Here is a 23,895-nt window from a genome sequence, read left to right as displayed (position 1 = left end):
GGGCGTAATGCCATCAGTTTTCTTGTTTTTCTGTCCAGATCATCCAGCTCTGCTTGTGTCCAGTTCACAATTCCAGCAGTGTATTATTATTATTATTTCTGTTAGAAAAAAAGTTTCAGAAGCCCTGCTCTACTGTACAATGAAATCGTAATGCAAGAAGCAACTAGATTGAGCTAGTGTTCCGTCCAAACCTGGTTAAGTTCTTATTGGAAACATTCTGTTTTATGCCAGCCAGTTTTCAGAGTGAAAGCTTCAGACCACTTCTTTCCTCCTTCCCCAAAAGTCTCCCTTTTAAGAATACCACTCATATGTCCTTCCAGGCTTCCTTCTCAATTCTCAAACCTTCCTCCCAGATGTTTTTGGTGTTTTTCCTTATCAAGGCCTGCTCTTCAGTGGACTCTGTCTTCTCCACCCCCTTGAACATCAATTGTTCTCTATTAATCCTCTCCATCCCGTTGTGCTCACTCAGGATTTTCTGACTTTGTTTGGATCCAGGTTATTCCTTCCCTAAGTGCAACCCTGTTACACCCCACCTCCACAAGTGTCAGGACCCAGACGCCTTAATTAGAGCCAAAAACAAGAGTTCAAAAGCACAGCTTTATTAAACAAAAATAGTCTTTCAAGCACTTAACTTCAGTGCACAAGAGTTTCAGTAGTAATTTGGCATCAAAAGCAAAGCGATACCAGTAACAAAAATATAACCCGGATTATAGCGCTGCTTTATAATCCGGATTAAACACAAAGTTAAGCAATTCGCTAGAAAATTGGCACAGCACAAAAACACAGTCACAGAAGCTGGAAAAACGAAGTCCCAAAATGAGGAATTGTTCAGTCCCAATGATATAAGAGTTTAAAGTCCAGAAAGCCAAAAACGTTAGTCAACCGGTCCGTGGTCAAGCCGTAGGTAAACAAACGCTGGAACGCTGGAATCACCAAAGAACAGGAACTCAGGAACACACGAAGCTGTAGCCCAGGACCCAAATTCAAGAGTTGGCAGTACAAAGAGTTATGTCCAATAAAGACGCTTTGCCTTCTGCAAAGTCTCATGCAAACAGAGCCTACTTTTATCTCAAAGTTCCTCATCAGAGTTTGATGAGCTCCCCACCCTTTCATCATTGCTCTCAGCTGCCCCCAACCCTGCAGCTGAATCCGAGCGCCCATCCCTCCACCTCTGCCAGCGTCTGCTAAGACTTAGATCCTGCCAAGAAGTTCCTGGTTGCCAATCCTCAGTGAACCCCTCAAATTCCTCACTGGAGGTGGGTTGGGTACAAATGTCCCTTATTTGTTGAACACGGGTCCAATCTAATTCCTCCTCACCCATATCACTCCCAGACCCAGAACTCCTTTCAAACCCCAGGAAGTCCTCATCCTCCGTTGGTGCACTAAGTATTTCCTGGATGCGCTTCCTCTGCAATTCCCCTTCGGACTCCGGCTCGCGAGCAGCCATCTTTACACCTCTGCTCTCTTCCCCATCCCCCATTTCGCAATCTGAGAAGCCTTGAAACGTGTCAGTATCACTTGGGGCCATAATGATTTCCCTAATGCGCTTTTGCTGTTGTTCTCCCTCTGACTCCTGAGCAGACCTTTTCTCCCTGCTGCCAGGAGTAGCAACGCTACCAATATGCTGAACTACAACAACAAGCGAACTGAACTGTTGAAAACACAACTAGTATGATAAATGTTATCATTATTGTAGTTCTCTTACATTAAGAATATGTATTCCATTTTATGTGGTTTCCCCCTCCCCTTGTTCAATCCTTTAAGTTTGTACTATAAATATTGTTCTATACTGGTTCTCTCAGATCAATTTCAACTGTAAGAATAGTACAAAATTTACAACACCATTGAAGGTAAAATACAAGAATTCCTAATTGGAATACATTAGCATATTCTTTATAATATGCAAATTGTGCATCACAATTTGAGAAAGTTGAATATCTACACCAGTCTGTTATCTATGTAAAGAGACTTTTTCAGCCTTGCCTTGCCTTCTAGATGTCTTTGAACATAGACCAGGTAACATGTCATATTGTAAAAGTTGTAGCCTCCTATCTACTCATCTCAAATTTACCCACAGGACATCATGATTATTCTTCTCCACATCAGTCAAGCAAATCACTAACTCCATCCCAAGACTATCTGACAGAATAGCTTCATAAAACTAGGGAAACTACAATACAAAAAATACAGAAATTCACTGCCTATTTTTCGAATGATTACAACTCCAATTTTCATGAGCCCTCCCGTCACCTCATTTGGAGGCATCAGAATTAATTTTATTGACTGCTTTTATTAATATGTTTAAAGTGTTGCATTTTAATAAATGGCCTTATTTTTCTGCAACAGCTAAAATTGAACAACATATTTTAACAACACTTTATAAAATACCTTTATTTATTGGGCATGGTGATTAGGGATAGGCTTTTTTATGAGGCTAAAATGTAGATATGAGACATAAATCAACGCAACAATGCTTTTAAGTAATTTAATTCATTAACTGTAGATTGAAAAATGAATTAAAAGGGAGTTTTAATTCTTATTATCATTTTGTATCAAAAGCATTGCATAAATTAGTATAAAACCAATAAAAATAGAAGAAGCGCAGGCGGCTAAATATCTTTTGACCAAAAATTTAATTTTAATTCTGAAAAGATGTTTATTTTCTCTTAGTTCCAAAATTCTGACTATGCTTTGGAGACATCAAATGTGGAAAAAATAAGTTGGAATGCTCAAGTTTTATTTGTGTATCCTTGTTTTGTGGATATAGTCTCAAGCAATACAAGATAGGGATTGGCTTGGGAGAAATTTGTTTGATTCCTGTTTTAATATGAATTATTACTCTACTGTAACTCATGCTTGCATATCAATGAACAAAGGAGAAAGCACTTACCACTTTTTCCATTTTTTTCCACATTTCTTCAAAAATGCATTCAATGAGGGAAACTGAACAAACATTCATGAGCTTGGACAGGGCTTCCTAAATGTTACGACTCAGTGGGCACATTATCGTGGCAGTCTTACAAATTTGCTATTGGGGTCAGTCACAAAGCACTTATTTCTCAGAAGGCAAACTGGTAAGGCTGAAAAAGAAATAACATCCTGTAATGGCCCAAATATCCTAAAGGCACAAGATTCTGTCTGATTTTGGAAGCTAAGCAGGATAACTTCTGGTCATGATCTATAAAATCCTTTATGATTCAGTCTCAAGCTATTTAGCACACTGTATTTCCCATCCTATATCTGTGCATTTCATTTCTATTGCCTAAGTGTAATATATTTCTCCCTGTTGAAATTCATTTTGTTAGTTTAGGCCCAGCTCTATAATGTGTTAACATATTTTTGTACTCTGATGCTGCCCTTTGGGGTATAAGCTATCACTCTCAATTTGAGTCATCTGCAGATTTTATAAGAATGCCCTATATTCCATCATCTGTCACTGATAAAGATAATGAATAATGAATAGCATTGGGCCCAGGAGAGAACCTTGTGGCATCCCAGTGGATGAAGAGAGCCATTGCAAAGCACCTTTTGGGTTTGATCAGTTAACCAAAATTTACCTAAAACTAGCATTGTCTAGTGTCCATTTTCTTACTTTTCTACTTTGTGAAACTATTGTAGGGGACTGCCGCAGAATGACCCTCTTCCATGAGAAGAGGACAAGACTGTGCTTGCAGTGTATTTGTGTCTCCAAATAAAAGTCTGATAAAAACAGCAAACAGCTACTTCTTAAATGTTTAAAAGCAATGCTTTTGGGTTTTTTGAACACGAAGCACAAAGTAGCTGCATGCAATAACATCCTGCGGAAACTTACTGGCAGCACATGGGGCGCAGACCCAAAATTATACAGGTTTGTAGGCCTGTGCATACTGTCATGTATTCAACAAGGGACTGCACTAAACCCTTCAACAGTATGCTTTGATGTACTGACTTTTGCTTGATTTGAAGTGGTGGCTACTAGGGCTGGGCGGTTTCGTTTCGTTAATTCGTAATTCGTTAATAATTCGTTAATTTTTTCAATTACAAAACGATAACAAACCATTCTGGAGCAATTATTAAAAAAAACGAATTTTCAAAAACGTTTTGTAAATGCTTCGTATTTCGATATTGTATTCGTTTCGTTATTGTTTTGAGGTCGTTTCGTTATTATTTCCGCATGTCTGGGCCAGTTTTATGGTTTCATTAGTGAAAAAAAATTATAATATCACACCAACAGTCAACAACAGAGGGAGAGGGAAGCTTCAGAAGGTTTTGGAGGTTTTTTAGCATATTTCGCGGTCGCGTCTGCCATTAACGAATCGATTCGTTATTGTTTCGGATATCGATTTGTTAATTTTTTACCATTTACGAAATTTCGTAAATATCGAACTTTTTAAAAGGAAAATTTTGTAATTATTTTAAATATCGAAACAAAAAAAAACCCCAAATACAAATCGATTTTAGAAACAAATTTTTCCGTTGTTGCCCAGGCCTAGTGGCTACTGCTGAAGGCTCCTCTTCTGCAATAACTAAACTAGGCTGTGTTCTTATTATCAGCCCTAGCCTTGTCTTACTCAACTGCCAAGTACGCCTGCCCTGTTTGGTACAAGTCTGCCCATGCGAAGCAGGTAAACACAGCATTGAATGCAACATGCAGAATAATCACAGGATGTCTTAAACCTGTTTTGTCTGTCTGTTTGCTTTGTTCTGTTAGAAATGTAATATAATTGACTGGTTGCCCTGACACGACAAATAAATAAATAAATAAACAAACAAATACCTGTTGATGAACTCTACAAGCTAGCTGGCATTGCCCCCCCCCCCCCCCCGATGTGCAACGGGAAGTTGCTGCTAAATGTGAGTGAAATAAGGTTGAACACCGTGAAAGCCATCCACCGCATGGCTATCAATAGACTCAAATCAAGGAAAAGCTTCATGAGAACCACCACTTTTCTTAACATCCCTCCAGCAACAGCAAGAGTATCCCTCTGGGCAGCAAAACAAGGAAATCCAAACTGGATCCCCCCCCTCCCCACAAGGATCTTCCTCCAGGGGCAAACGAAGAATGGGCAACTTGGAAATCCCTGAACAGACTCAGAAGTGGAGTGGACAGATCAAAAGACAACCTCCCAAAATGGCACTACCTAAAAGAATCCCACACTTTGTTTGACTGTGGAGCAGAACAGACAACTCTGCATCTGTATGCTTGTCCATTGTGCCCTGCTTCATGTACAGAGGAAGAATTGTTGGAGGCTACAGGCAATGTCATTGCTGATGACCGTTTTTGGTCAAAAGATATTTAGCCGATGGTGCTCCTTCTACAGGGTGAGGCAGCATAACTTCCTTTTTTAAAATGTACGCCATTCAGTCAGTTGAAGACGTAGCGGAGCGCTAGTGGTCTTGTTTGAGAGGCAGGAGTATAAAGTTTTTTCCTGACACAGTGAGGAGCGTGCTTTTGCCATTGAGGCCTACTTTTCAAGCGGATGTGGAGTGGCCTGCCCACTCTCCAGATTTGGCCCCATGTGATTTTTTTCTATGGGTTTTTTGAAATCCCATGTTTATGTGAACCGTCCAAGATTTGAAGACCAACATCCAGGAAGAAATTGCCAACATAACTCCTGCTATGCTGGCAAGAGTCATGACAAACGCCAGAAATCGGTTTACTCAGTGTATGGAGAATGGGGGATGTCACTTACCTAATTTGTTCTTCAAAACTATGTAAAACAAAACTTTAGGTATGTGCCTACATTATTAAAAAAATTCTGATTCATACAATGGGTTTTATTAAGTTTTGAAAAAAGGAAGTTATGCTGCCTCACCCTGTATTTTTATCAGATTTTTTTTTACTAATTTATGCAATGCTTTTGATACAAAATAAAGCTACATCTTCTTCAGCAAGTTTGGCAAATTAGAAAAAAACCGCTTCCTTTAAATCCTTGTTGATGCTAGAATTGACAATTATCTGCCAAAGAAGCAGCAAAAATCACCTGGTAGTGTCCTGATCAGCTCTGAGGGTGAAGACGAGGGGTTGCTGAAAGGATCGGTGGTGGAGTTGGAGACCAGAAGTTTCCAGCAGCACCCCACCTCCCACAGCCTAGCTTAGTTATTGCAGAAGAGGAGCCTTCAGCAGTAGCCACCACTTCAAATCAAGCAGAAGTCAGTACATCAAAGCATACTTTTGAAGAGTTTAGTACAGTCCCTTGTTGAATACATGACAGTATGGACAAGCCTACAGACCTGTACAATTAGCAGAGAAACATGTTCTATTCAGACAACACCTGAGAGCATAGGATAAAAGGCTCTCAAGGTAGAGCCTTGTAGAAAGAAGATAATGTCTGTTTTTTCATAGTGTGAAGCTGGACTCTGATGCTCTTTGGATTATCAGCTTTGTTAATTTGGACTGTGCCCTTGACGGCTGTATTTTGGTTCCTGTTTTGTATTTCTGATTCTGCTGTTTTCAGACTGTTGCCTTTATTGACTTTGGACTGCAATTTGACGTCTGTGTGTACGTATCTTAATACCTCTAGCCTATGAGGACTATTCTGTTAATTTACTGGAACTTTGTTTGACTCTTCTGTTGCTTCGGAAACCTTTTCTCTGGTATAACCAGGGCCAAACATGGCAGGCAGGCATGCAAATACTCAAAATATTTATTTCTTCTTGGCAGATTTATTTGTCGTGTCAGGGCAACCAGTCAACTGTATTACATTTCTAACAGAACAAAACAGACAAAATACACAATTTTGCAGGTTTGGTAGTTGATTAAATGTCCTTTTTTAAAATATACTTTTTATTGTGCAAGTTTTTCTTTTACAGACTAAAATAGAAAGTAGAAAATAAAATAAAGTAAAAGAAAGAAAGAGTGGAAAGAGCGAAAGAAAGAGAAAGGGGAGAAAAGGAGGGCAAAAACAAACAAACATATTATAGGTAATGGTTGTCCCCTGACATTAAGTCCAGTCATGTCTGACTCTGGGGTGTGGTGCTCATCTCCATTTCTAAGCCAAAGAGCCAGCGTTGTCCATAGACACCTCCAAGGTCATGTGGCCGGCATGACTGCATGGAGCGCCGTTACCTTCCCGCCGGAGCAGTACCTATTGATCTACTCACATTTGCATGTTTTCGAACTACTAGGTTGGCAGAAGCTAGGGCTGACAGCGGAAGCTCACACCGTTCCCCGGAATCGAACTTGCGACCTTTCGATCAACAAGCTCAGCAGCTCAGTGCTTTAACCCACTACGCCACCGGGGGCCCAAAACATATTATACATAAATATAAATCACCCTGAACCCAGTCCTCAGTGTCTAGACTTCCCATAGTCTTCAAAGTGTCAAGTTAATAATTGGTGGCAATGTAGTCTTTCTATAGTTACATTTCCGGCATTGCCTCCATGTAGAGGTCTTCTTCAAATGCTGGATAAGTCTATTATCAGTGTCATCTTCTTTCTTGCTTTAATAAAATCTTTGAATCCCTGGGTGGGTTGATTAAATGTCCTTTGACCAGTATCTGGCCACTTGGGAGTGCCTCTGGTGTTGCTGCAAGAAGGTCCTCCATGGTGCATGTGGCAGGGCTCAGGGTGCATTGCAGCAGGTGGTCAGTGGTTTGCTCTTCTCCACACTCGCATGTCGTGGATTCCACTTTGTGGCCCCATTTCTGAAGGTTGGCTCTGCATCTCGTGGTGCCAGAGCGCAGTCTGTTCAGCGCCTTCCAAGTCGCCCAGTTTCCTGTGTGCCCAAGGGGGAGTCTCTCATTTGGTTGAGGTTCTGGGTTTGAGCCTGCCCCTTTTGGACTCTCGCTTGCTGAGGTGTTCCAGCGAGTGTCTTTGTAGATCTTAGAAAACTATTTCTAGATTTAAGTCGTTGACGTGCTGGCTGATACCCAAACAGGGGATGAGCCGGAGTTGTCTCTGCCTTGGTCCTTTCACTATTGGCTGCTACTTCCCGGTGGATGTCAGGTGGTGCAATACCGGCTAAGCAGTGTAATTTCTCCAGTGGTGTAGGGCGCAGACACCCCGTGATAATGCGACATGTCTCATTAAAAGCCACATCCACTGTTTTAGCGTGGTGAGATGTGTTCCACACTGGGCATGTGTACTCAGCAGCAGAGTAGCATAGCGCAAGGGCAGATGTCTTCACTGTGTCTGGTTGTGATCCCCAGGTTGTGCCAGTCAGCTTTCGTATGACATTGTTTCTAGCACCCACTTTTTGCTTGATGTTCAGGCGGTACTTCTTGTAGGTAAGAGCACAGTCCAGAGTGACTCCCAGGCATTTGGGTGTGCTTTCTTGGCAGATGTTGAATAGCATTGGACCCAATAATAAGCTCTTTCACCATTCATTTTTATCAGAATTACATAGAAAATAAATAGAGAATGGAACAGAAATCTGAGTCCTGCACTCATGTAAGCATCTTGCTCCTGTGTGCCTCCCTCTAGAAATTGGTGCTTTGACCTACTGATGATCCAGTGTTTGAACGCCAAGTCCTATGAGGAGCAGGTTAGGGTTAGGGTATGTTTAACTTAGATTACCGAATGGAAGACATGCTTATCAAATTTGCAGGCAACATCAGGTTTGGGTGGTGGTAGCTAATATTCCAAAGGAGAGTAACACAATTCAAAATGACATTGAAAAATTGGAAGCAGGATAGAACTAACAAAATTAACTCCAAGAAGGAAAAATGAAACACATAGCAATAAGATAGGTGATAACCTGATTTGAAAGGATACATGTGAAAATATGTAGGGGTCTTTATAGACCACAAACAGTATGATGAAGTGGCTAAAAAGGCAAATGAAGGATTCTGTTGTCCAGACTGAGATAAATAATAGTTCCACAGTATTCTGCTTTGGTCAGACTTCACCTGGAATACTTTGTCCAATTCTAAGTACCACGGTTCCAGAATGATATTCACAAGCTGGGTGACCAAAATGATCAAAGGTATGGAAACCAAGCCTTATGATAAACAACCTAAGAGAGTTTTAGAAGAGAAGAGTCAGAGATGACATGATATCCGTCGTAAAATAAAGTAGCAAACTTGTTCGCTGCTTCTCCTCTGTTTAGAATATACAGCAATTGATTCAAATTACAAAAGAAGAATAATTGAATCCTAGAGTTGGAAGAGACCTCATGGGCCATCCAGTCCAACCCCCTGCTAAGAAGCAGGAAAATTGCATTAAAAGCACCCCTGACAAGATGGCCATACAGCCTCTGCTTAAAAGCTTCCAAAGAAGGCGCCTCCACCATACTCCCGGGCAGAGAGTTCCACTGCTGAACAGCTCTCACAGTCAGGAAGTTCTTCCTAAAGTTCAGGTGGAATCTCCTTTCTTGAAGTTTGAAGCCGTTGTTCTGCATCCTAGTCTCCAGGGCAGGAGAAAACAAGTTTGCTCCCTCCTCCCTATGACGTACTCTCACATTTTTATACATGACCCTCATCATGTTTCCTCTCAGCCTTCTCTTCTTCAGCCTAAACATGCCCAGCGCTTTAAGCTGCTCCTCATAGGGCTTGTTCTCCAGACCCTTGATCATTTTAGTCGCTCTCCTCTGGACACCTTCCAGCTTGTCAATATCTATCTTGAATTGTGGTGCCCAGAATTGGACACAATATTCCAGGTGTGGTCCAGAGATTCCACCAAAACATTAGGAAGAACTGTTTTGGTCAATATCACCACATTTCCTAAAATGGGTTCTCTCATGATAAATCCATCTTGGCCTGCCTAGCCCCTCTTCTTGTCGCATAATTCTTTTTGTATGCACTCTGAGCTTGCTGACTTTACAACATATGCAGGGACATGGTTCCTCCCTATCCACATTGTCCTCATCTTCATACCCTTTTTGTTTTAGATATGAATTTTGCAACTTTTAGAGTGCATAGGTTTGAGGATGTGCACCCTCTGAATGCTCCTATTTTCACCGTTTTGAAGCTCTATTAATATGCTTTCCAATGAGGTATTGTGTTTATTCTGTATTGTAGTATGGTATTGTGTTTATTCTGTAACCAAAAGATGCACTTTAAAATTTTGTAGCTTTTTTTAGCAAGGTAAAAGAATACATGAATGGGAAGTTCTATAAAGTATTATTGCTTTGAGAGAAGGAAATGTTCAATTAACAGGGAAAATGGCTTGCAGGCAAGAACCATTGTAGTTTCTTCATTTAAATTTTTAAAAGTAAAAGAAATGATTAGGATGATGGTGGGGGGGGGGAGTTGTTTTTCTTTGCCACTAAAAAGGAGAACAATCACAATGTGAGGGAGAAAGGGCTGTGATGTATCTTTGCAGCTGAGAAGGATAGCTCACAACAGATGTTAGATCCTCCAAAATGAGTGGTTACACTGGATTCCTCTCACTGCATTATAAAATGCATGTTCTAAAGCTGATAGACAAGTGCATTCAGAAGCCAAAAATGGGTGAAATTGTTTTCATTAAATATACATCTTTGACATGACTTGAAGGTTGGTTTGGGACAAGATTAAAATGGCATCATGAGGTAAACTATGTTTTGTATTCATGTCTAGGTCACCTCCAATGCAACTTACTGACTAGTGTGATAATGTCCCTATTGTCAAAGGTGTTAGACAATCCTTATGTGGCAGGAAACGAACTAGTTGACCTTTATAGTCCCTTCCTACTCTAAGATTCGGTGATTACATAATTCTAGACTTCATATTTCCTGATTACAATCCCTATTTTTATTAAGACGAGAGACAGGGCCTTCTCAGCGGTGGTTCCTTGGTTATGGAACGCCCTTCTTAGGGACATTAGATCAGCCCCCTCCCTCTTAACATTCCAAAAAAGTCAAAACTTGGCTGTTTGAGCAAGAGTTTGAAAAGGCAGTGTAACAGACATAGGATTATGAGATCGGACTACGTTTTATCCAGGAGACGAAAATGATTTGTTTACTGAATTTGTTATGCTTTGATATTATACTAGCCATCCCCTGCCACATGCTGTGGTCCACATGGAGGTTCTGTGTGGGAGGTTTGGCCCAATTCTATCGTTGGTGGTGTTCAGAATGCTCTGTGATTGTAGGTGAACTACAACTCCTAAATGTCAAGACACTATTTTTCCCAAACTCCACCAGTGTTCACATTTGGACAGATTGAGTATTTGTGTAGAGTTTGGTCCAGATCCATCATTGTTTGAGTCCACAGTGATCTCTGGATGTAGGTGAACTACAACTCCAAAACCAAAGGACACTGCCCACCAAATCCTTCCAGTATTTTCTGTTGGTCATGGGAGAACTGTGTGCCAAGTTTGGCCCAATTCTATCGTCGGTGGGGTTCAGAATGCTCTTTGATTGTAGGTGAACTATAAATCCCAGCAACTACAACTCCCAAATGGCAAAATCAAATTTTTTTGAGTGAAGGACATGCATTGGGTTGTTAGGTGTCTTGTGTCCAAATTTGGTGTCAATTCGTCCATTGGTTTTTGAGTTCTGTTAATCCCACAAACAAACATTACATTTTTATTTATATAAAGATATCAATGTTTTTAATTGTTTTGAATATTTTTATGATGTTGTTAGGCACTGAATTGTTGCCTTATGAACTGCCTTGAGTCGACTGTGGGCTGAGAAGGGTGGTATATAAATATGGCAAGTAAATAAATAAATAAATAAATAAATAAAATAATGTACCCACCATATTAGATTCAGAAAATCTTGGACAATTTCTATGTTTTCATCATCCGGCCCTATCTTTGTCACTTGTTGTGATAGATGTGGTCCCCTAGATGAGCTAGTCTCCCTGGCTGCAGGATGGTCAAACATCATGAGTAATTTTACATTTAGTAGGTTTTGCTGTATAGTTTCCCATTACACAGTTCAAGGCTGCGAACAGACCAACAGTTGGGTATAGATTCCCCAGTGTTCACTGTTAGCGACTTCTTTGTATAGTTGTCATAGCAATTTGGATGGGAGATGAAGTGCAGGAAAAAAAGAAAAATATGAATTGCGGGAATACCATTTTTACATACTGAATTATGATATTTATCAGTCTGAGTATGAATACTAGAAATGCATCCACTCTCTCTTTTTCACAGGACAGATACATCATGGTCAAGTTTCTTACCTTGTTCCTCCAATTCATCTGGACTCTGATCTTGAGAGACAATCATTTAAAGGTGAGTTGGCAGTATAATAGTTCTGTGCTGAAAGTATTATTATGATGTTTATGTTTATTTATACTCCACAAAGAGGACACAGAGTATTCATTAACTGTTGATCCCATGAAAAGTATTCCGTCTGAGTGATAATAGTGCTTATTAGACTAGGACACGTTAGTTTTTCATACAATTGCCCCATAGTTATTATATTAAATATTTTCATGAGTTTGCCCGCTATCACCAGGTAAGCCTCCCTGTGGTTTTTAGTTATGATGACATTCTTTTTAAAGTGCTTACGACTATCTATTTATTAATCAGGTCTAGAATCTTTCCAGATAACGATTTTCTGGTTGAGTGAGTGATAATTGCTTGGACCCACTTTCTTCCCCTTTTTGAATATTAGAGCAACAGTTGTCTTCCTGCAATCTGCTGGAACTTCTGATTATCTTGGATTCTCAAGGATGGTTGCCAGTTGTTCATTTTGTCAGCTTCTCCATACATGTTCCTGAGCTTCCCTTGTTCTTCCTTTTCCTCTAGATAACCATAAACAAACAAATAAAAACAAAAAAAAATCAATTTTAACGTCTCTGGCAAGATTGAGCTTGTTCTTCACATTTTCCCACTGTACATACTGGTCATAAATTTGAATACTGGGTTGTTGTCGGTTTTTTCGGGCTGTATGGCCATGGTCTAGAGGCATTCTCTCCTGACGTTTGGCCTGCATCTATGGCACACATCCTCAGAGGTAGTGAGGTCTGTTGGAACTAGGAAAAAGGGTTTATATATCTGTGGAATGACCAGGGTGGGACAAAGGACTCTTGTCTGCTGGTGTGAATGTTTCAACTGACCACCTTGATTAGCATACAATGGGCTGATTGTGCCTGGAGCAAATTTTTGTTGAGAGGTAATTAGATGTCCCTGCCTGCTTCCTCTCTGTTGTTGTGCTGTTGCAATTTTAGAGTTTTTTTAATACTGGTAGCCAGATTTTGTTCATTTTCATGGTTTCTTCCTTTCTGTTGAAATTGTCCACGCGCTTGTGTATTTCAGTGGCTTCTCTGTGTAGTCTGACATGGTGGTTGTTGGTGTGGTCCAGCATTTCTGTGTTCTCAAATAATATGCTGGGTCCAGGCTGGTTCATCAGGTGCTCTGCTATGGCTGATTTCTCTAGTTGAAGTAGTCTGCAGTGCCTTTCATGTTCCTTGATTCGTGTTTGGGCAATGCTGCGTTTGGTGGTCCCTATGTAGACTTGTCCACAGCTGCATGGTACACGGTAGACTCCTGCAGAGGTGAGAGGATCCCTCTTGTCCTTTGCTGAACGTAGCATTTGTTGGATTTTCTTGGTGGGTCTGTAGATAGTTTGTATGTTGTGTTTCCTCATCAGCTTCCCTATGTGGTCAGTGGTTCCCTTGATGTATGGCAGGAACACTTTTCCTCTGGGTGGATCTTCATCTTGACTCTCGTGGCTTGTTCTTGGTCTTGCAGCTCTTCTGATGTCTGAGGTGGAGTATCCTTTGGCCTGTAGAGCCCAGTTGAGGTGGTTCAGTTCATCTTGGAGGAGGTGGGGTTTGCAGATTCTTTTTGCACGGTCTGCCAAGGCTTTAATTGTGCTTCTTTTTTGACTTGGGTGATGGTTGGAGTTTTTATGTAGATATCTATCTCTGTGTGTGGGTTTTCTGTAAACGGTGTGACCCAGTTGTTGATCTGGTTTGAAGATGATTAGGACATCTAGAAAAGGCAGTCTTCCTTCATTTTCTTTTTCCATGGTGAATTGGATGTTTGGGTGGATGCTGTTAAGATGGTCCAGGAACCTGTTGAGTTCTTCTTCTCCATGGCTCCAAATTGTGAAAATGTCATTCACATATCTGAACCATATCATGGGTTTTTTTGTTGCTGTCTCCAGGGCATGTTTTTCAAAGTGTTCTATGTAGAAATTAGCTACAACAACCCAGTGATTCCGGCCATGAAAGCCTTCAACAATAATTTGAATACTTCTTTGGTGATTTCTGAATTTTCCCATTTCTGAATTTTCCCATTTCTTGTAATGTCCTTTTTATATCTTATCTCAGTTTCACCTAGAGCTCCAAGTTGTGTAATTCTAGTACAGGTATGGGAAGATCATTTTAGAACTGTCTTTACAGAGATTAGCTGCCTTAAACCAGATTCTGAGAAAGACCACATGTCAATTTTCTGGACTCTTCTGTTTGGGACCCAGTATCTGTTGACACTGTCCTTGACTTAATTCACCAGCTTAAGAATGGAAAAGCCTTGGGTATTGACCACATCCCTCTGAACTCATTAAAACAAATCAACACTGGTGGGCACCGTTGCTAGCTGCCCTATTTAATAAGATCAATAGCACAGGCAAAATTCCTGCTAGTTGGAAGCAAGCCATCATGGCACCCATGTATAAGAAAGGGCCACCCAGTGAACCAGAGAACTATAGACCAATTACCCTGCTTTTAATAATGGGAAAAATCTATGCACATTATCTGTGTCTTCCCTCTTGGAGTCAAATAACACAATTATCAAGACACAATTATTCAACTATTGATCATTGCTTAGTGCTTTCTAATCTTTCTGAGAAATACATCAAATTATTACAGGATAAGCTGTTTGTGGCCTTCATGAACTTGAAATCAGCATTTGATTCCATCTCCAGAAATAAATTATGGGAAAAACTGGGCCTTCTCATGGTGCCTATGGAACTCCCAGGGATATTCTCCCCACCAGAAGCGACTTGCAATTTCTCAAGTCGCTCCTCACACACACACAAAATATCTGGAAGAAACTCTATTGGATCTCAATGGGCATTTTCCCAAGTTCAGAACAAGGAGATTTATGTTATTGCTCTATACTGATGATGATGCTATTATCTCATGTTTCAGGGCAGGACTAAATTACCTACTAAGTGAATTTCTAAATTATTGCTCACAGAATAATCTAAAAAATCAATTTCAGGAAATCTAAAGTTCTGGTTTTTGAGGGAAAAAATCCCCACACATGCCATTTCCTCTCAGCATCCAAGAACTTTTTGGACAAGTATGCACACAGTAAAAAATTTCCCTCTGGGTTTGTTTTAAAACAACAACAACAACAACAACAATGCTGTCCCGTATTGTTTAAGGAGTCACAATGGACTACAAAAGGTCAGTTTGGATTAGGGTGAGCCAATACTGGATGCTTTGTAAACAATTTCCGTTTAAAACCTGCTGACAAGCTGGAGTCTAAGTTGATTTAGCCCCTGAACTTTTACTTTATTCGTCTCGTCTTTTCCTTTGTTTTTTTAAAAGGTCTGTGAGAGGCAAGACTATCTCAGCCAAGTCTTTGATAAACTGCTGGTATTTTGTACTGATGGTTGAATGGAGATCTCTGCTATTTCTTCCTTTGAGTTGCTCCTGTTAAGCGGCGCGTGTTTTAGCCAGATGTCCCAGTGCCCAAAGCCCAAATGCAAAAGACTCACAGACCAATAGTAAAAGTGAGCAGAAAAATCTTTACTTTGCAGAGATGAAACAAAACTGGCAATGTTGCATACAAAAATCAGCAGTGCAACATATTTATACAGTCTTTGTAAGAAACATAAAATAAGTCATCTTCATCTTACAGCAAATGAGAGATCAAAATAAACCTTGAAGTAAATAGCTATTTCACCATAGCCTCCTTCAGAGTAGCTTCTCCAAAATGCTCCCCAGAGCAAAACCTTTGTCCATGGGTCTCCTCAGAGAAAAGGCTCTCCAGAAGCTCTCCTTCAGAATCTCTCCATCAGCATCAGCTGGAACTCCATGCTGGTGATCCAGAATGTATTCAAAGAAACTCAAACAGTTATAGCCCCTTGGGTGTGGTACAAGATTTCTGGTTGACTTCTTAGCCAGCTGAACAAGATAGTTACTACTCATAAGGTTTTTCTTCTCACACAAATACTTGATCGTGCAAGGACTTACTGTGCTGGTACAGCCGTACCAGAAGCTCCAACTTTATTTGCTTTGTATTAAGTGTTTGCTTGCAGCCCAAGGCTTGGGATTCTGCAGAAGGGTGGCTTCCTGTTAAAGTTTGCAGTTATAGGGCAGGCCTTCTGTCCATCATTGTTAAGCATTGGTTCTGCCCCCTGTTCAGGGCTCTGAGAAGGAAAATAACCATTTTGGTTAGTCTCAGCAAGGAAAGCTAATGTACAGGACGTGTGCAAGCTTCCTCTGTACAAAAGCTTCAACCCTTAAGAATTTCCGGGTGAGAACAGTTTTAAGAGTCTCCAAAGACTTTCCAGGGAAACAGCCCTAAAGACCAAAAAACTCCAGCTGGAGAACATCTAAGCCTTTACTGGTAGGTCCACTCGGCGTTCGAGAAGCAGTTCGACCCGGTAGCGGAGCCCACATCAGTAAGGGTTAGATTACCGTCAGCCTGGGAGAAGTTAAAAAAGGGATTTTCCTTTAAAGTAAAGAAGAAGTTATTGAAGACAGTTGCCTGTCCTTCGTGGGCAAGTTTAGGAAGCTACCAGTTGCATAAAAGCCTGGATTCATTTGTTTAACTTTCTGAAGACAAGAGAAGTTACTGTTTGATTGTTCGTTAATAAAAGACTTTGTTATACTTCACAAGCCATCTAAAGACTATTTGTGGTGGAAAACCTCTGAGAACTTCTCTTTGGGCCCCCTGGTTTCCCTCTGGGCAAAGGTTGCACGTCCTGTTCTAAAGGAAATTCTTTACAGGCCCAGTGCGCAACAGAACACTTATTGCAACAGCTCCAACTCCCCACAAGGGGTTAGTAAACTCCATCCAAAAAATGAAATACTCCCGTCTCCCAATTTATTTGCAGATTTCTACTTCTTAGCCATTGTATCCCTAAAATCAAATAGTATTTAGTCATGGGGGTCACAAAAAATTGTAAAGTCTCCTCATGTTCTCCAATTCTCATTTTACAAAGTCTGTTTTTTATTTCACCGGGTGCCCTCCGTCCTGGAATCTATTTAGCAGAGTAAATACAATGGGGATCTCTAACTTGTCTAGTTTCAGCCCTAGCCCAATAGCTATGGCTGGGGAGTTCAGGCATCGAGTACACTCACAATTCAGCAAAGCCTTTAGTTCCACTTGTTTCCCCAGCCATATATTCTCATATATTCTCATAACATTCTGATGATTCCTATTTTCCTAGCCTTTATATTTCTATACTTATCTACTACTTATACCTATTCAATTTTTCGTCTTCCTTCCTCTCTCTGGGAACAGTTGTACCTTTGCTTTATGCATTGTTTTATTTGTTCAGTCATGAAGATTGTCCGATTCAATTCCTTGTATCTTTTTTCCCCTTTTACTCTGGCTGCAAGCCCTTTCCATTTCAACTCCCAGTTCTCCTTAGGATGTCCAATCATATATTTAATTCTCTTTCTCCTGTCATCTTGGAGCATATAATCTAAGTATTCATACCATTTTTTAAATTCCCATTTCCTGTGCTCTTTTCAACCTAAGGCTACTGTTGCTTGGGTATTTTACATGTATTTTACATTTTTGACCAATTCTTTATTTCTACCTTTACCTTCTATTTTCTGAGTAAATAATTTTTTGTTCAAATCTATTTTTATCCCTAATGTTTCCTCTATTTTGTTTTTAGTTTTTAAATTAAAGTTTTTGTAGCTTTTTGCATATGGATAATACAAGTTTTTGTAGCTTTTCGCATATGGATAAACCTTTCAATTCCACCACACTTATGCTAATACAATTGTCGTGAACCAGAAGCCTTAAAGGAGCCAAACACAAGTAAAAGGTCCAAACAAAGTTTATTGATGTAACAAAAATAGTTTAGAAACACTTAACTCAGTGTCTCTAGCAAGAAAGCAAAGTCTGTAGCAAACTGCTATGCAAAAAACACAACTTGAAAAATAACCCGGATTATACTGGAATACAATCCGGTATAACAGAAAGTTCAAGCAAACTGCTTCAAAATTGCAAGATAAACAAAACACAAGGTAGCAAGGCGAGAGCAAGCAAAAACGTAGTCAGGAAACAGTCCAAAGTCGAGGCACATCCAAAAGTAGAAGTTTAAGTCCAAAATGCGATGTTGTCGTCCAAAAACAACCCGGAGTCAGCAAGGAAGTAGAAGCCAGCACTTACAGGATTTCAGTCAGTAGAAGCACGGAAACACAGCGATCTGCAGTCCCAGGACCCAAGGCGAAAATAATGGCAACAACAAAGTCCAAGCCCAAATACAACTTTGCCTACTGCAAAGTCCCCGAAGTTTGATACCTTCTTTTATCCTATAATTCATTATCAGATGATGAACTCTGTCTTCATCACTCTCAGGTGCTTTAGCCTCCACAGCTGCTCGCCACCGCCCGTCCCTCCAACTTTTCCAGCGCCTATCAACTTAGATCACCCCATGTATTACCAGGTTGCCAGTCTCCTGAAAATCCTTCAAACTCATCACTTGATGTGGGTTGAGTATAGATATCCCTGATCTCCTGTACACGGGTCCAGTCTAGCCCATCCTCTCTGTTATCACTCTCAGTCCCATCACTCCCTGAAAACCCCATGACGTCTTCCTCCTCAGTTGGAGCATGAAGTATTTCACGGATCCGCTTCCTTTCCCGTTCTTCATCTGACTCTTGCTCCCAAGTAGCCTGTTTTAAACCTCTACTCCCATCTCCTTCCTCCTCCATCTCAGAGTCTGTGAAACCTTCGAACGACTCAGTATCTGTAGGTGTCATGAATATCTCCCTAATTCACTTCCTTTGCTGCTCTTGTTCCAGCACCTGAGCAGCTCTCTTTCCCCTTCTACTACAAGTTGTAGCTTGATCAGCACACTGTACTACAACAACAATTTTGATGTGTTTTTCCTTATTTGGACCAATTGATGTGGAATTCGATAACATTTTGTCATTATTTTATGTTGTGTTTTCTTAGTAAAGGTATTAACTTTCTAAGTAAAGGTATAATTAATTATTAACTAATTAACTATTTTGCGAATAAACTATATTAAAAGAATGGGGAAATTCAATTAATTACATTTATTACTTAAGATTTTTATTTATTATGGAGTCACATTAATATTTTAAAAATATTTTGCAAAGTGTTATAAGTTTGAATACATTTTTTTAGGTTTCCTTAATGTTTACATGGGATGGGATGTATTACACTTTTTGTCAGCAATCAGTTTATCGTACTCCACAATCCTTTTTGAAATTGATAGTTTCATAATATCTTCCAAGTGTTCATTGATTAGAGTTGATGGTTGATTGTTTATATTCAGGTTCATAATAAAGATTTTTTTCTTATATGTAAGTACTCGCAAATGCATTGAAAACCTGTAAAACACCCTCTTGCGGATTTTTATACTTTCTCTTGTCCAAACTCTTGTAAAAGTCTTGAAGGCTGATATCTCTGTGTTTATGCCAATAAATTGTTGAGCACTAAAATTCAGTAACCTCTACCTGTCAATGTGCAGGTAGTTCCTGTGGATCCACAGAGAAAGGTTCTTCATTCAACTTAAAGTTAATATTATTTTCTTTGAAAAGTGTCAGTATTCTCTGTCAAAGTTTTGGATCAAAAGTTCAATGCTGTTTAAATATTTTTCTCCTATTCCGATGCTTACACAATGGTATAGTTTTCATTCGTGTAGTAAAGTAGCACATTTCTCTTTTTGACAGTTGGCTTTTGAATAGCATCAGTTCCATTTTGAAAGTCATTACTTCTGTAAGCATTTAAAAAAATAAGTTAACTTTTCCTTTGAAGGTTTAAATTAAAGCTTCAAAGGAAATTAAATTCGTTTAGATGTCCTGTGATATCACACGAAAATACAGTTCATTCTAAACGTCATTGTGCAGCTCTGGGAAATTTTTCAAGTCATTTTTTTAAAAAAAATCTGGAAAACTTTTTTTGACAAGAAGTTTTTTTGTTCATATGATTAGTCAGAATAACAGTTTTATTCCTGTTAATATCAAACCCTGACAGTTCTCCATACTCCTTCAGGATAGTGTTCAAGAGCTAAATAGTAATGCTGTTAACTTTGCTCCTTGATATATCCCTTTTATGCCCGTTTCAGCTCTAATTTCTCTATTTGATACCTCTTTCACCATGTAAAAGGCAATGGCGAAAGATGACATCCTTGCTTGGTACATTTCTTTATTTTGCATGGTTTACTCAATTCAAAATTTTTATAGAATCATAGAATCAAAGAGTTGGAAGAGACCTCATGGACCATCCAGTCCAACCCCCTGCCAAGAACCAGGAATATTGCATTCAAATCACCCCTGACAGATGGCCATCCAGCCTCTGCTTAAAAGCTTCCAAAGAAGGAGCCTCCACCACACTCCGGGGCAGAGAGTTCCACTGCTGAATGGTTCATGTTCAGATGAAATCTCCTCTCTTGTAGTTTGAAGCCATTGTTCCGCGTCATAGTCTCCAAGGAAGCAGAAAACAAGCTTGCTCCCTCCTCCCTGTGGCTTCCTCTCACATATTTATACATGGCTATCATATCTCCTCTCAGCCTTCTCTTCTTCAGGCTAAACATGCCCAGTTCCCTAAGCCGCTCCTCATAGGGCTTGTTCTCCAGACCCTTGATAGTTTTAGTTGCCCTCCTCTGGACACATTCCAGCTTGTCAATATCTCTCTTGAATTGTGGTGCCCAGAATTGGACACAATATTCCAGGTGTGGTCTAACCAAAGCAGAATAGACAGGTAGCATTACTTCCCTAGATCTAGACACTATGCTCCTATTGATGCAGGCCAAAATCCCATTGGCTTTTTTGCCGCCACGTCACATTGTTGGCTCATGTTTAACTTGTTGTCCAGGAGGACTCCAAGATCTTTTTCACACGTACTGCTCTCGAGCCAGGCATTGTCCCCCATTCTGAATCTTTGCATTTCTTTTTTTCTGCCTAAGTGGAGTATCTTGCATTTTTCACTGTTGAACTTCATTTTGTTAGTTTTGGCCCATCTCTCTAATCTGTCAAGATCGTTTTGAATTCTGCTCCTGTCCTCTGGAGTATTGGCTATTCCTCCCAATTTGGTGTCGTCTGCAAACTTTGACCACTTTTTGTCATAAACTGTTTAATCCATTCTTGAAAGTTTTTTTTTCCTGGATTTCATGTTCCTCAGGTCATCCCATCCCATATAAATGGCCAAGACATGTTGTCAAATGCCCTTTCCATATCAAAGCAACCTGTTTTTCATTATGGGCCTTGTAGCATTCCAGAATTTTTACAGTGCTCCTATTAATGTCATTTAACTGCCTCTTTGGCAAAAAGAAAAAAGAAAAGAAAAAACTCATTCTTGGACATTACAGTTATATTGGCCTGTTGCCAGGATTCTGATAATTTATCCTCCTTCTCTAGAGGTTTTTACACAGAAACTAGATCGTCATGTGTCAGTTGTGTTGATTGTATGTTCCTGCATGGTCCTTGTCGTCTCTTCCAACTCTATGATAATATGGTTGACCAAAAGGGTCAAAGTTCTGGGAGCTAAGCCATATGAAGACTGGTTAGGGAGCTGAGTATATCAAGCTTGGAGAAGAGACAATTGAGTGGGGATATTTAAATATTTGAAAGGATATCATATTGAGGAGGGGTCGAACTTCTATGATTTCTCCAGTTCTAGTACTATATATTTACTTTTTGGCTAAAAAGAATGTACCTCGTGTTTGTGAAGTGCAAAGAAGTGCAAAAAAAAAAAAAAGATTGACACAAGATTTATTTAATTCAACTCAAAACTTCAGTTGTATAGAATGCTTTTTATGCCCTGATAGGTCTACACACCCTTGCATGCAGTAATTCTGGAAATGTTGTAGGTTTTTTCGGCCATGGTCTAGAGGCATTCTCTCCTGACATTTCGCCTGCATCTATGGCAAGCATCCTCAGAGGTAGTGAGGTCTGTTAGAACTAGGAAAAAGGGTTTATATATCTGTGGAATGACCAGGGTGAGACAATTCTGGAAATGCTTAGAAGGTCATCATACATTAACTCTTTTCAAAATATTGAGAAAACTATCATTCAGTCAACTAGGAAGGTCACTAGACATTTCCAGTGATTGAGAAGGTCCATAAATTCCTTGATTTCGTTGATCCTGCTTAAAACAAAACAAATATTCAAAAGGCAAAGAGAGAGAGAGTAGTAATGGCAGACTTCAACCATCTGATGTTTGTTGAAACTGATGATAAACAGCATGAAGAAGAGGAACAGCGTCAGTATTCAGAGATTGTGCAGCACATGGAATGGCCCCTCAGAGGAGACGTGTGGTGATAGTAGCAGTTTACTTGCTGAGGGGAACAGCAAGTATTTGCAGTCCTGACAAGATGATGTGAGAGGTGTGCTATCTTCCTAGGGAAAAATCCATGATGTAAGAGAAAGACTGACAAGGTTTGGTTAGCCCACCAATTACCCCTTTCTTTTGGTCCCTGTGGGAACTGGTAACACTGCAAGGCACAGCTTTCAGGAGGTCACACCAGAGTAGCAAAGTGCAAGGGCAGATGTCTTCATTGTACTTGGTTGTGATCCTCAGGTCTGAGTCCTGCCACATGCACAATGGAGGATTCTCATTGTGTCCTCAGCTTAGTGGCAACCACCAGATGCAAAATTGTGATATTGGCTAGGGTGCTGCAGCTATCAGAGAAGGCAGGAAAGGAGGAGGCAATTCCTCTCACCCCTCCTTTCCCCATCACTCTGGCCTTCTGATCAGTGTCAGAATATGCAACAATGGATGACCACCAGGACTTTTGTGCCTAATAGTGGCAGCAATGGGTGTTCTGTCTCCCAGGAGACTGGTTTGCCTTACCTTACAGTTGCTTGAAGTTGCTCCCCCTTGCATTTTCTCCCAGGGCTGCAGCAACTCTGCAAGAGCCCTGAAAGTTAACAGTTTCAGGGGCTGGAAAGCCAGTCTGCAGGCCTCGTTGCAACTATTGGCCTAGAGAGCAGCTCTTTGGGTTTAGAGACCGCCCCTTCTCCTGGGCTTGAGATCTCCATTTTGGAATCTCCCCTGCCTCCTTCAGTTTAGAGGAAAGACTTCAGACGTGCTGATGGTCAGGCAGGTAGCTTTGGAAAAACCATTGCAAAAACTATATTGAGTTAATATAGATAGTAATTGAGTATTGAGCTATATTGAGTTATAGATAACTATTAAGCTATATTGAGATATATTGAGATATATTGAGCAATTGAATATTAAGCTATATTGAGATATTATAGATAGATAAGCTTAATTGAGAAGATTGAGTTATATAGTTATAGAGAAATTTCACTGCTTTGTCTCCAGAACTAACCTTAAGCTATAGATAGGGGGAAAAACCTGCTTTTTTCTAACCACAACAGCTTAGGGTTAGGGTGAAAAGATTCCAGGATCTTCTCTGCCATCTGGGGAAAAGTCAACTCAGTGACTGGAGGAGAAGAGTTGACTTTTCATCTATTGACTGTTTGTTTGTAACTTTGATAGGCTGTGCCAAGTCTGCAAGGACTTTGAATAAATATCATTTTTTGATGTTTAAAACCAGTAATAGCCTCAGTTTCTGAGTATCTCAAGCTTCTCAAGAAAGATACCCACAGTTCGCTCAGATATAGAAGCATGTCGTTTTTTTTATAGCGTCTGGGTGGATGGCACAATGAGTGTGAGCCAACTAAACAACTAGCTGCACAGATTTTCCCAGTGCTGATCTGGAGTACCTGACTCGAGATCAGCTCCAGCGTATGTGGCCAGTGTAGATGAGTCCTTGAGCAGCTGGAGATGCTTGCCTTGCAAAAGAGAGGATTGAGACGTGACATGGTAGCTATCTTTAAATATCTGACGTCATGTAGAAGGAAGAGAAAACCCATTTATTCTCCTGCAAAAGTTAGAACACAAGTAAGGGATTGAAATTACAA

The 23,895-nt window shown here is 40.1% G+C and overlaps 1 protein-coding gene across 17 annotated transcripts in view; it reads left to right on the top strand.

Annotated features, from left to right (window-relative positions):
• The window catches only part of ADGRL3 (adhesion G protein-coupled receptor L3), a 388,836-nt gene that overhangs the window by 150,256 nt on the left and 214,685 nt on the right, over positions 1–23,895 (top strand). For all 17 annotated transcript variants that reach the window (XM_067464127.1, XM_067464130.1, XM_067464131.1 and 14 more), the window contains one exon: positions 12,005–12,085. In XM_067464127.1, the coding sequence (XP_067320228.1) occupies positions 12,005–12,085 (81 nt within the window). The remainder of the gene's footprint in view (positions 1–12,004; positions 12,086–23,895) is intronic.

Source organism: Anolis sagrei, chromosome 2 (genome assembly GCF_037176765.1).
Source record: "Anolis sagrei isolate rAnoSag1 chromosome 2, rAnoSag1.mat, whole genome shotgun sequence".
In the NCBI taxonomy this organism is placed as follows: domain Eukaryota; kingdom Metazoa; phylum Chordata; class Lepidosauria; order Squamata; family Dactyloidae; genus Anolis; species Anolis sagrei.
This window is presented reverse-complemented; position numbering and strand designations above follow the sequence as displayed.